Source organism: Eurypyga helias, unplaced genomic scaffold (assembly GCF_000690775.1).
Source record: "Eurypyga helias isolate BGI_N326 unplaced genomic scaffold, ASM69077v1 scaffold30554, whole genome shotgun sequence".
Classification (NCBI taxonomy): domain Eukaryota; kingdom Metazoa; phylum Chordata; class Aves; order Eurypygiformes; family Eurypygidae; genus Eurypyga; species Eurypyga helias.
This window is the reverse complement of record NW_010248636.1, coordinates 64,120-77,345: the sequence shown is the minus strand read 5'-3', so window position 1 is coordinate 77,345 and position 13,226 is coordinate 64,120. Positions and strand designations below refer to the sequence as shown.

Genomic DNA, 13,226 nt, shown 5'->3' with positions numbered 1-13,226 from the left:
GGCGCGAGAAGTTTCAGTTCCCAGGGGGCCCTACTCCGGCGGTGTTGGCCAGAAAGTCCACCGAGCCGGGGGTCTTTGGAAAGGCTTCGCACGGGTCTGGCTCCCCCGTTCCCGTGCGCTTGGAGAACAAAGGACGCGCGGCGTTATTTGCGGGAATAATTGATGAGTGGGCACGCGGCCGTGTTTGGATTTCTGTTTGGATTTCGGGTGCGTGTCCACGCCGCGCCAGTCGCCGCAGTAGAAAAGGGGCTGTTACGGGAATCTGGTTTTCACTGGCATGGGATGGATTAAAAGATTTGCCGAATCCCGTCCAGTGTTAATTTCTGCAGTTCTGTTCGCTACCTTCCGTGTAATCCTTTGACGTAGAAAAGAAAAGCGAAAACGCGCTGTGTCGTGAGTTCTGTGCAGTTCAGAAAAAAAATAACCAGAATCAGCTTTGGCAAGTCCCTACTTCAAAAGCAACTTCGCTTGGATTTTGCGAGTTGTGTGCGTGCGCGGGGCGGGGGGGATGCGTGTCTTTTTGTTTCAGATATCTGAAGAGTGATGAGAGTACCTCTTTTGGGATCCCTGGGGTTGATCTGTTTTCCTATTTTTTTTTTCTTTAAATCTGCAGGTTGCAATAAAAATAATAGACAAAACAAGGTTAGACCCAAGCAATCTGGAGAAGATTTATAGAGAAGTTCAGATAATGAAGCTTTTGAATCATCCCCACATTATCAAGCTGTATCAGGTAAGAAGAGGTCAGCTCTGAAGCGCAGCAGGCGGATGGGGCACGCTTGGGCTCTTCGCTTCCACACGATTTTACACCAAGTGTTTGCAGAGAGAATGCGTATTGAAATACTTTTCAAAAAACACTCAAACTGTTTTTTCTAAAAGTCATTCCTCATTCCTCGAACAAGATTCTCGTGCATTAGACAGCTTTTTGTAAAAATGCACTGTAAAATTTACAGTTAAAACCAGGGTGAAGTTTGTTTGTGATCGAAGGAACTGATTATCTGAACTTCTGTGATTAACTTGCCTTTCCTGATGCCTCTGCTTTTCCAGTTTAGAGGACTGGAACTTCTTAGGTGCTTTTGATAAGAGGAAGATGTAAACTCATGTAGGATAGCAGAGAAGAAAGCGTAAAATTTGAGTTTGCCATAAGTGGAAGGGATTTAAAATCAACAGAAATTAAACCAAATCAATCTAAGAAGTCTAATCTAAGAATTAAAAGTCTAACCTAAGTAGCAAATAAAAAGCCAGCAAATGTTGCTATTTTAGAATATGTCAAAAAAATGACCTGTTTGGTTACTGTTCTGTTCCAGTTTGTGTAGTTTTGAAAGTGAATTTTAAATATCTTTCCCCTCGTAGAAATTCACGACATGAATTTGGGTTGAGATTTGTTAGGATTCTGCGCTGATAGGTGTTCTTAGCAGTAAGAACAAATGGATGTGTTGTGCAGAAAACAGGATCACATCTGTCCAGTGAGCAAGGACTGCTCTGCAAATTGTAAATATTCAATCTAATTAGCAGCTGGTGTAGTTTCCTTTTAATCATCTTAAATAGTGCCATGTGAGTTTAAGAAGAGGTATCACGGTCTGTCTGGACCTGTCTAGAAGGGCAGGGGGGAGAGGGGAATAGGTGGGTGAAGCAGCAGGTCTGAAAGTCCGTGCGCTGTAGTAAACACAATTGACAGCTGCAATCTTACCGTTGGGTTTGTTAGCTTTTAAAAAAAAAAAAAAGAAGAAAGAAAAGAAGCTTAATTAACGTGTAAGGCTGAAGAGCCAGTAAGGCAGGTGCTTAGGCAAGGCATTAAAGACCTTGACACACACGAAGTGTTTGATATTTATAGTATTAACCATCATAACAAAAATTGCTCTGTGTTAACATCTGACGTCACGGTTGCCCATAGGGCAGTATAGGATGTACAGGGACATTCTAACAGTTCAGTTGATTTCATTTCAGTGGAATGATGTGGGTGAAAATACCATTTCGAAGCTTTTAGAGAAGCAGGTTAAATTCCATCCAGTTGAACCACTTCACTTGATGAAGCAGGTGACGTCAGTGGTGGACCATAATTTCTTTTCAGCAAAGTTTTCTTTTCTTTGTTGTTGTAACTGATGCTTTACCTGTTTGGTGGAGACTGAGGAGCAGGGATGGAATTAGATGACATACCGATGTAGGGTGTGTGTTCTTGTATTATTTCATCATTGTTTTAGTTTCAGCACAGCGTCTTAATTTCATCCAGCTGGCAACTTTCCCAGAACACTTTCCTTCAGTTTTTTAAACTGGGAACCTCTCTTCCTTTGCTCCCTGTTTGTTTATTTTCATTTCATGTCTGTGTGTACTTGTAGTGAGGGGAGGACAAGAGTCTTCCAAAAAGGTTATGTGTTAGGAGCCTGGAAATTACAGCCTTTGAAGTAGTATTGATGGTTTTTTTTGATTGCTAACCTGTTGTGAGCCTTCTGCTTCCAAAACAAAACATCTGAGAGGTCAATTCCAAGGAAACGTTGTATTTTAAAATATTTGAAATGCAGCATTTGAAAGATGTGCCATAGTAACTGAAGATGAATTTGAAAATGCTGAGCATTTCTCGTTCATTATTTAGTTTTTCGTTCTTCGTATATTTTTTCCCTCCAAAGGAAAAAAAAAAAGAGTATCAAGGGAGGTCGATGCTAGATTGACAGGTGAACGCTGGGCAGTTGTTGACGTGCATCAAGCACTGCCGTTACACAAAAAGCAACCTATTGTCACTTGCAAGGGAGGCTTGCTGTGTCCCCTGCCAGCACCAAATGAGAGCAGGGAATTTGATGCTACTCCCTGATTTGTCCAAGTAGCAGCTCTCTCTCCTGATCTGAGTACCTGCTAGCCCTAAACAAAGACAGCTTTATAGAAACTTTTAAGTGTATTTGCCTGTTCAAAATATATCAACTGAATTGTAAAACTGTCTATGCATGTTTTCACAAAGAAGGAACTCAGGGAAGTGTATGAAATTATTGAAATGCTCATCAATTATCTTACGGAGATTAGGTGGCACGGTAATGGTGCGAAGAACAATGGTATGGGGAGCCATTCTATAGCGTATGCAATAAGCGTTGATTTGTTATCTTTCTCATTACCAGTTGGCTCAGAAAGAACACCGTGGTGCAAAATCAGATGCCTTTACTGCCCGCTGCTGCGGCACGTAAATGATCGAGCTGATGTGTTTGAGAATATACTTAGAAAAATGAATGAAACTACAGAGATCTGCTTTTTTTTTTTTAAGCATGTCCTCTCGTGTCTTCGCAGGTTATGGAGACAAAGGATATGCTTTACATTGTTACTGAGTTCGCAAAGAATGGAGAGATGTTTGGTAAGTCCTCACTGCCGGAGCTAACGTTTCTTTAGACGTAAAAACCATGGCTTTATTGTTGTCAACTCTGAGAAACATATGAATTCTGATTAAAAATGCAGGGTTGGCACTGTCACCTGTCAAACGGCGAGTGCAGCACCTGCAGGATTATGAAAAATTTCCTCCAGGTGTTCCTAAACCCTGTGCCTCTCTTGTTTTGTCTCACAGATCATCTGACCTCCAATGGGCACTTGAGTGAAAGCGAAGCGCGGAAGAAGTTCTGGCAGATTCTTTCAGCGGTGGAATACTGTCACAGCCACCACATAGTGCACAGGGATCTCAAAACGGAGAACCTCCTGCTGGATGCCAACATGAATATCAAGTTAGCAGGTAATAAGAAAGGCACACTAGCTTGATAAACAATGTTAGGTGTGTAGTCAAATTCAGTCCTCCCAGGATGATCCTAAAAATGTATTTATGGTAACTGAACCTAAACCAAAAGTTACTGATATTTCTCTGGAGAAAAGGGGCTAGCTTAAATGAATAGGCAGAGAATACATCTGCTGCCTTCTCCCCGTTTTCTGCTGCTTCTGAAATATTAGTATGCGGTTGAGTGATGTCTTACCCCAGACTTCTTTACTTTCATTTCAGACTTTGGCTTTGGAAACTTTTACAAGTCAGGAGAACCCCTCTCCACTTGGTGTGGAAGCCCACCCTATGCAGCTCCAGAAGTTTTCGAAGGCAAAGAATATGAAGGTCCTCACCTTGATATATGGGTGAGCTTGATATTCCTTAGAAATCGCATTTCACACTTTGTGAGGGTCTGCAGGCTTTCAAAATCATTGCTTCTACTGGAGTCACACACATGCTTTGCTCTTTTCTGTTGACAGAGCCTTGGGGTGGTGCTCTATGTCCTCGTCTGTGGTTCTCTGCCTTTCGATGGACCCAATTTACCAACTCTGAGGCAAAGAGTGCTGGAGGGGCGGTTCCGCATCCCTTACTTCATGTCCGAAGGTGCTTTTTTCAGATCCTTCTTGTTAGAAAAGGGGCTACAAATAAAAGAATAGCTGTCCTGTTCCCTCCTGGGGCAATGACAGATGGGTCTGGTTTTGCAGCTGATGATCACATTGTCTTTATGTATCCAGTAACTTCTGTAGGGCAGCGCTTGTAGTTGCGGGGCTGGTTGCACACGTTTTCTCTTCTGGGTTCTGCTTTATGGGGCATCTAAAAGGCTGTCGTTGCCTTTCTTAGAGTATCTGTATGGATTACAAAAATACTTGACACCCTAACCCTAATAGTCACTCACAAAAAAGAGAAAACAGGCTGTTAATGAGACTAGCCTGCAGTCCTGAGATGGGCACGGTTAAAATATTCAAACTGTGCAGAAGGGGTATATTTCACTGGGGCTATGCTGTCAAGGAGGGCAGAAATAGTAGGGGGAGGTCACTGTTTGTTGAGCACTCCAGCACTGGTGAGCAAAAGGAAATGAAGAGTGTTATCACCTCTCTCTCATTTGGATTCGAAAACAAGTGAATGTGCCTCTTTCTTCAAGGGAATAGTGTCCTTTGAAGTCTGGCCTTTATCAGTTATAGCACAGACGGCTTTGATTCCCTGCTTATAAACAAATAAGCAGTATATATGGACCAGGAAGTTGTATGTGACAGGTTTCTGTACCGAATGCTGACCTATTCTAAGTGGTTGTAGCATCATTAAACCTGCACCGCTCAGAAGTAGCTCTCCCACAAGGTGCAAGGCCTCCTGAAACTTTCCGGTATCCAGTACAGCTTCGTTTCCTGTAGTGACGTGTTGCTTCTGTGACATGTACGTGGACATCTCTTGCACTGATTGGAATATCTGGTAGTCAGACAAGGCGTCAGCAGCTCAGAAACCTTTAGTTCCCGTGTTCATAGACATCATACACTCTTGCTGGGAATGTTTCTTAACAGTGACCTGGGGCTGGGCTGTTGTTTTTACCCCTTGCTCATGAGTTTGTCTCTTTCGTCCAGACTGTGAAACACTAATCCGACGGATGTTGGTTGTGGACCCAACCAAGCGAATAACCATTTCCCAGATAAAGCAGCACAAGTGGATGCAAGCTGACCCGTCCCTTCAGCAGCAGCAGTCTTTGTCCTTCTCCATGCAAAACTACAACTCCAACCTGGGTGACTACAATGAGCAGGTCCTTGGAATCATGCAGACTCTTGGCATCGACAGGCAGAGAACCGTTGAGGTGAGAAGTGCGTGCCCCTTAGATACCTCTCCAGTGACTACCAGAATGCCAGTGGTGCAGTCATATATACATCATGCGGTGATTAGCCTTGATCCAGTGTCACAGTGTAGTAAAATCTTCACTGCCCTTCTGGATTTCAAGGCCAGGCTGGATGTGGCTTTGAGCAACCTGGCCTAGTGGAAGGTGTCCCTGCCCATGGCAGGGGAGTTGGAACTAGATGATCTTTGAGGTCCCTTCCACCCCAAACCATTCTGTGATTCTGTGATCCTATGAGTTTTACTTATTTTTTTGGGTACACTATTATGAGGCCTTAGTGTTGAGTTTTGGCTGCTTATATCCCAAATTACCTGTAACTCAAGGGTCCTTTCAATGTCTTCTAGTCTCTGCAAAACAGCAGCTACAACCATTTTGCTGCAATTTATTACCTGCTCTTGGAGCGCCTCAAGGAGTATCGAAGCAGCCAGCTGTCGAGTCGTCCAGCAACTGGCCGTCAGCAGAGGCCGAGGAGCTCCGAGATCAGCAATGTTGAGGTAAGGAGGGGCATTACTTGCTGGGAAGGTGTGTCCGTTGGCTCCCTCTTTTTCTGCCCCTTGCTATGGGAGAAACTCTAAGACGGTAACTCTCAAGCTTCTGTAAACCAGTTCTGCTATTGGTGCCATCCGCCAGGATGCAGCCCGCTGTTCTTCAGCGAGAGGCTAATTGAAAACTAATGACCAGTTGCCTAAGAGTTGACTGTGGGTCATGGTCCAAAGAGTAGTCTGCCTCCAGTGCAGGTCAATAATGAGCCAGAAGATGAGTTTTCTCATGGAAACTTGCCCTCTTAGGCATGGACCGGTTAGACTTCTGTGTAACATACCCAGTAGGGTCCTGAGAAGTACTCCATGAGTCGACGTGTGTGTTTTTCTGACATTCTTTTCCTCGCCTCCACCCCCTTTAAAGTGTGCTCTGGGTGCCTTTTCAGACTGTACTTCCAGTTAAATTGCCTAACTTAGGCAAAAGAGTTGTGTTTGTGTTGGCACTGAAAGACTAGCTTTTGTTGATTTTCATAGAAAGTACGTGGAGAAAGCTTGCACGGAAGGTGGCTCTGAAATTCCTTGAGCCTCCAGTATCTGACAAGTCTTGTGGAACTCCGGTGTATGTGATGGCTTCTGTGCATCGCTCTCTCCCTCCAGATGCCTCAGGACAGTCTCACAAGTGAAACCCTGCGATCATCTCTGCTTTACCAGCAACCTCAGAGCCTGATTCAGCCATCCTTGCAGGCAGAAATGGACTGTGACATGAGCAACCCATTACAGGTTGGTGTTCTCAGCTAAACTGTGTGTTACTTTTCTTTTTTCCATTATTCTGCCAATCCAAAACAGCGGGGGTTCTGACTGTTCTCTCCCTCCAGTCTTTTGTTTGGCATCTGGGCAAAGTGTCCTAGTAGGCTCTAAAGCAGTACGCCTACTGAAGACATGCCGCAAGGCTGTGCAAAGTATTAAAAGGTGGTGCACAAAGAGCTGAAACACCCTTCAGCCTGTCATCTGACATGTTTTGCAGCCTATGTTCTTTCCTGTGGATCCCAACTTCAACGGGCTCTTCCGGAACCGCTCCATCTCCCCCAACAGCCTGCTGGAGACCACCATTAGTGAAGAAGTAAGGCAAGAGAAGGAGCTGGAAGATGAAATTAAGGCGTATGACCACCCCATCCGCATCCCTAGCAACACCAGCCGGAGGCACACGCTGGCTGAAGTGACCACTCATTTCTATCAGCATGCCCCTCCATGTAAGTAAGTCTGGGAGAAGTGAAGGATGTCCGTAGTTAGAGGAAAAGTACAGAGGAGTGCCATAGTGGACAAATATCTGAGGACTATGTGCTGATTTTACTTTGACTAGCATAGGAAAGCCCAGAAAAGAGGTCCATACTCAGCCCTCCCTGGTTCTGTCTTGCCATGAATAAGAAAAAGATGTTGTGCCGTTGCATTTCATCTGCGTCACTGTAGAGTGGAGCGTTCTCATGGGCAGGACATAACCCTTTTCTGCCTGCTTCTGCTGCTGTACCGGGGGAGGTGGGGGCACCTGAATTTCAAAACAAAGTCATCACTAACCATATTTGGTACGCATCTGGGCCCCGTGAACTAAACAAACAAGCCAAACTGTTCACAAACCAGTGTCAGAGCTGTTGTGCTAAGGAAGCGCTGTAGGCCTGATGCAGCACAGCCTGGTGATGTTGGAGATGCGGGCAGAGCTCAGCCGGCTGGGCGGGAGCCCAAACTCGGGTTATTTGTTGATGATCCCTTGCTGGAGTCAAGCCCTGCAACAACAGGAGTTGCTGGACACCTCTCCAGCTCACAGCTGCTTATTAGTGCCAGTGTAGGTGGGCAGAAGGCTCTGATGTCATGTTTGTTCCTTCCCGTACTCATCCTGGGAATGCTCTTTCTCTCCTTCCTTCCCTTCCGTAGGTATAGTCATTTCCTCTTCTGCAAGCCCCACGGAGGGAACTAGTTCAGACAGCTGCCTTACTTCATCTTCAAATGACAGCTCAGTGGCCCTGAGCAGCTGTTTGGCAGGTCAGGTAATGACGGGGAGCCCAGCCACAGCTAGGATGACATCACCCTTCCTAGCTTCCCAGTCTGACGCTCCAGTGTTACAAGCCCAGGGCTGCATGGGAGGTGCTTCTCTCCTGCCTGTCAGCTTCCAAGAAGGAAGGCGAGCATCTGATACCTCATTAACTCAAGGTAATGCCTTCTGTGCCGTATGGCTGGGGAATTGCGCCCTTCCGACTGCCGCTAGTGAAGGGTAGCGTGCCCGGGTGCTTGCTTGCCCATGTCAGTGTTACACCGAGAGCAGCCACCTGGATATTCTGCCTCATATTCACAGCCCCTGAGGGAGGGAGGGAGGGGAGGGTGCCCTGAGGAAGATGCCTGGCTGAGAGGTTCTCAGATCCTGATTCAGCCTGCCCAGGAAGATAATTCTGCTGTGAGTGGGATGGCAGGCCCCGCCTTCCCCCTAAAATCCAGAGTGCACAGCACCGCGATTTTTGCCAGGTTTCTCCTTTGCTGCGCATGTGTCCACGTACATGGGGGTGCCGCTGTGCCAAGCCCCGCTGCGTTATGTGGATTTTGCTCTGGCCGTCACCGGCCAGAACCGAAGAGTCATGGCCCCTTCTGGTGTGGCTCTCGCGCAGATGAAGGCGGCTGCCCAGAAGGGCTGATCTGTGAAGTAGGCTCCTCGGCAAACGCTAAGCAGGATTAAAGTGCGTTTCTTTTCCTCGTGTCCCACAGGCTTGAAGGCTTTTAGGCAGCAGCTGCGGAAGAACGCTCGAGCCAAGGGGTTTCTCGGCTTGAATAAAATCAAAGGCTTTGCTCGGCAGGTGTGTCAGTCCTCCTCATCTCGGGCAGCAAGGAGTGCCATGAGCCCTTTCCAGCACACGCAGCCCAACACCTGCGTGTACAGCAGCGGTGGGAGCAGCAGGGAAGGCAGAAGCCTGCTGGAGGAGGTGCTCCAGCAGCAGAGGTGAGAAGCTGGCTTGGGGGGAGCTCTGCTGTTTTCACCAAGGTTGCTTTCATTAGGGGCAAGCCAGGAGGAGTAAACACAGCAAAAGATGTTGGGGACTTTAGTCACGGGGGATTCCTGTCCTCTGCCTGTGCTATGTGGCAGCAGGTGAACGGCTGGGCTTCCTTCGCTGGCGTACGTCACACAGGGCGTGCAGTTTCCCCTTAAGAATCTCAGTGTCCAAGTATTTGGTGGTTGCTGAACTGAGAAGCAGTTTGGTAGTGTGGAGGGAAGCATTGCTTCTCCCCACTGCAAGCTGTGTTTTAGTTTGTTAGTTTTGGGAATGATTTCTTTCCTCCTCTGTCTCCTCCTGTAATTTTCCCATGGCAAGGAAGCAGGACCTTGTAATTTGGAAAAGTTACAGCCCACAAAGGAGGCATGGTTCCAGTGGCCTCAAATGTCGTGTGTGGTGGCACCTCTTCATTCCCGTAGAAGCAAGATTGGAAAATTGAGTTTCCGGTTTATCTGCGCACGTTGTCTCTAGCACATCTATTATTAGCAGGGCAAATGGTGACTACAGAACTTTCTGGTGATAATCACCCTCTCCAACGTGAGCAAAAGCCGAGTGAAAGCACGTTGACCTGGCATGAATAACTTGCTTTAATTTTACTGGCAGGGTAAGGAGAGGTTTGAGAGGGAGAAGGAAGCAAAGGGGAAATTATGGTCAGGGGTGGGGGCCAGGAAGGAGGAACGTGGGCTAACCTCTTCCATCTTTGGGTTTTCTTCAGAATGCTCCAGCTCCAGCATCACCAGCTACTCCAGACAGCTTGTCCCCAGACTTCTCAGACGTCTGCAACACATGGCGCTCCCCCCTCTGATAGCGTAGGTACCTGCAAAGCATCCAATTCTCTTCTGCTGTCAGAGCTGCAACGAGAGAACTCCTTTGAGCTGGCCTTTGCTGGCAACAGCCAACTGCTCCAACCTCATTTCTTTGGCATCAGCGTGTCACCGGTGTCTTCGGCGGCTCAACTTCTAGCCACGCACCTGTACATCAGCGGCAGCGTCTCTCCGGCGGGCACCACCTTCCCGCAGCCGCTGGGTTTCTCTGCGCAGTCTCCAAGCTATGACGCCGTCGCTCTGCAGCACGGGGACTGTGAGATGGAGGACCTGACTTCCAACCAGCTAGGGAAGTTCGTCCTGGTGAAATAAGAGCGCCGGCTGCCGTGGCTTGCGCTGCTCTCGTCGTGAAGAACTTTCACCGCTGTTCCGTGGCGTGTGTGGGTCCGTGGCCGGCTGGTGTCGCGTGGACGAGTGACTCCCAGAAGCAATAAATTTCGAAGTATGTGAAGAGGCTGCCTGGCTCGGAAACCTAGCGACTTTGTAGAACTGAAACAAGCAATATGTATGTCTTTTTTGCTTCTACTATTCTTGCACTGAACAAATACGAATAGAAACTGAATTTTTTTAAAGGAAAAATAATGATGGGGAAGATGGGTGGGGCATTTGAGGGGGCAGGGAGGGATGTGGTTGGGGAAGAACTCTTCGGTACTGTACTCAAGTCAGACCAATACAGCTCCGCTGTTATGCAAGGTTAGCAGCCGTCAGTCATGGTGACACAGCAGGGAGAGGCCTTTCAAAGAAGGGACCAGAGCCTCCCTTTTTCACAATATTCATTTATGGGTTTGTGAAGATGATTACCTCTTTTAAAGAAAATAAACAAAACCAGTGGCATGCAGCATTATGTATTCATAGAAGACAAAAATGGAAGCATTGCCATTTGTTGGTTTGTTGGGGTGGGTTTTTTTTTCTCCCCCCTCCTGTTAACACCCGTTTTATTTAAAGGAACCAACATCCCCATTCTGCACCTCCTAGATACGTATATTTTAAATGAAAACTGTGAAATTCCGGCTTGATACATCAGCTGGAAAAGCTTAACACACACACACACACCCCTGCCCCCTTCTAATGAGCACAGAAGCAAGTCACCTATAGAAAACGTATCCCTTGATACCGGGCTCTAATTGCACGATGCCTGGTCTTCTACAGGGATGCTTGTTTGGGGGCAGGCGGGTCACCGATTTGGTCGGTCTGAATGACCTTTAGGAATCCGTTGGGTTTCTTTTAAAAACGCTGAGTTTTTTCACGTTCTTGCAGAGGCACTGAGGAGGGAAGCGTTGGTCCAGGTGGGGTGATGGGAAGGGTTTTCTGCTTTTTTTTTTTAAAAAGCCCTCTGGGAGGTTGCCTGCGAAGTTGCCTGAGGGGTGTTTCTTAGGTCTGCACATTGTTATTTCCGCTGCTAATTACATTTATATGCATTTCATTATCAGGGTCCAAACAGAACTGACTCTTGGGGAAATGTGCAATATTGAGGTTATAATTATATACTGACAGAAGACAAAAGGAATAGGCTAGGGCAGAATTCTACTCTAACGGAGTACAGCTATTTCTGAACAAAACTGTATTAAAAGCGAGTAAAACAGCACAATCTTTGGGTGTTTGTTTTCGGTTGGTTTGGTTTTTTGGCATATTAGCAAAATGAGGTTTTGGATTAGATAGGTGTTTTTTCGTATGGTTTTTAATACTGTATATGTATATAGATAGGAAGCAGAAAACTATGTAACACTAGTTGTTTTTTGTTTTTTGTAATAGGCTTATATTGTGTTTCTGGTATAAACCCCGCTCCCCTCCCAAGGCGGAGCACGACTCCTGCTGGTATCAGCAGCAGTTGTGCTGGGGAGCGAAGGGGAGGACAGACCGCGCTCCTACGGACGGCCGTGAGTAGGGTAGGGCGCGCAGACTTTGGGAGCAGGTGAGCAGACAGCGAGCCGGCTTGGCTGGAAGCTGCCATCCGAACGTCAGGAAGTAGCTGCATTCTGTCGAAGCGCTTCAAGGGGCCCATCTCCCTCGTGTGACACAGGGTGCCTTCACGTTACCTTGGCTTCGTGCAACCTGCAGTATTACGCATTTGCAAATAATATAGATACCCCTTTTTTTTCGTTTGTTTGGGTTTTTTTTAAATAAGAAAAAAGCCAAAGATCGAGCAGGTTAATTGGTGGGAGTAGGGTCAAAGATGTCACGTGGCTCTGCCTGTGGCCCTCCGTGAACGACCTCTTTATCCGTGTGTTGTCCTGTGTGTCTGTGTCGGTGTGTCTCCAGCTTGCCACTGCTGCTACATGGTCTGGGAGCTTCCAAGTGAGAGAAAATTGCTTGGGTTGAATTTCTGTTAACGAGTGGTGCCTTGCAGCAGAGAAAACACCAAAGTCTCATGCTCACTTTAAGTGGTTTAAAAAAAAAATAAAAAAAGAAACTTAAACAAAAAAAAACCCCAAACAACCCAAAGACGGGTTGCCTGGAGAGGAGGGCAAGAAGCAGCCAGCTCATCACAAAGCAGCAACTTTGCCTTCAGTTTTGTAAGGGGTGGCACACGTACTTAAAACACAGTTTTCTCTTCAATATTCGTTTGGTTTAACGCCATGGATCAAAAGGCCACAGATTCTTCTGTTTCCTGTCCTGAGCAATGACGAGCACTTTACTTTCATAGTATTTTCTGTTTGTTTGTTTGTTTGTTTGTTTTCCGATTGCTGTAGAACCTCTTTGGAATTATTGCTGGAGCAGAAAGAGGTCATTTTAATATGTTTGGGTTTTTTTTGTAGATATCTCGACAGTGCTGTTCTGCAGACTGCAATGCAATAGGGTATTTAAGGACACTATGTGATTGGTTTAATTGAGATGTATAGTTTATTTTTTATCATGACTGAACAATCATTTTATTTCTTATGTTAAAACGAGAGGTGTACACCGAAATGATTAGTTGATGTGTTTTATTTAATATTTAAATAAAAAATGTTTTAAAAGTTGTTGTCCTGCTTGTGATTTCTCTGGAGCGTTTTCTCCTGCCGCACGCATATGACCTGCATAGTTAAAGCTCATTTTAAAGCCCAAGTCCGTTACTGACACTTTCTATTACGCGCTAAATGAAGAGGGACGGCGGGCTCGCAAATCTGGTAATGGGATATTGAGCCTTTTGCCGGTAGGCAATCCGTCTGAATCTAACCCCAGTCTTTAGTAATCGGGTTATAAAATGAGACAGTAAGAGAGGTCTATGGAGTGAAAATGGTCGAGCGGGGTTCAGCCGCTACGAGGCGAGCGCTCCATCTGTGTCACCTCGATCCGAACGAGGGGCCAGCTGGATTAAGGCAGTAGTGGGAAAAG

General features: G+C 46.4%; 1 protein-coding gene across 1 annotated transcript; it reads left to right on the top strand.

Moving 5' to 3' along the window:
* Window positions 1-592: 592 nt before the first annotated feature.
* On the top strand, window positions 593-12,868 carry LOC104509257 (serine/threonine-protein kinase SIK2; the record flags this gene model as incomplete). The annotated part of the gene is made up of 12 exons (XM_010151134.1): window positions 593-730; window positions 3,268-3,331; window positions 3,539-3,700; window positions 3,962-4,086; window positions 4,201-4,324; window positions 5,317-5,540; window positions 5,921-6,070; window positions 6,713-6,835; window positions 7,080-7,305; window positions 7,982-8,257; window positions 8,804-9,035; window positions 9,803-12,868. Coding segments are annotated over 12 exons (2,265 nt in total), but the record flags the coding sequence as incomplete, so codon positions are not given.
* Between the last annotated feature and the right edge of the window lie 358 nt (window positions 12,869-13,226).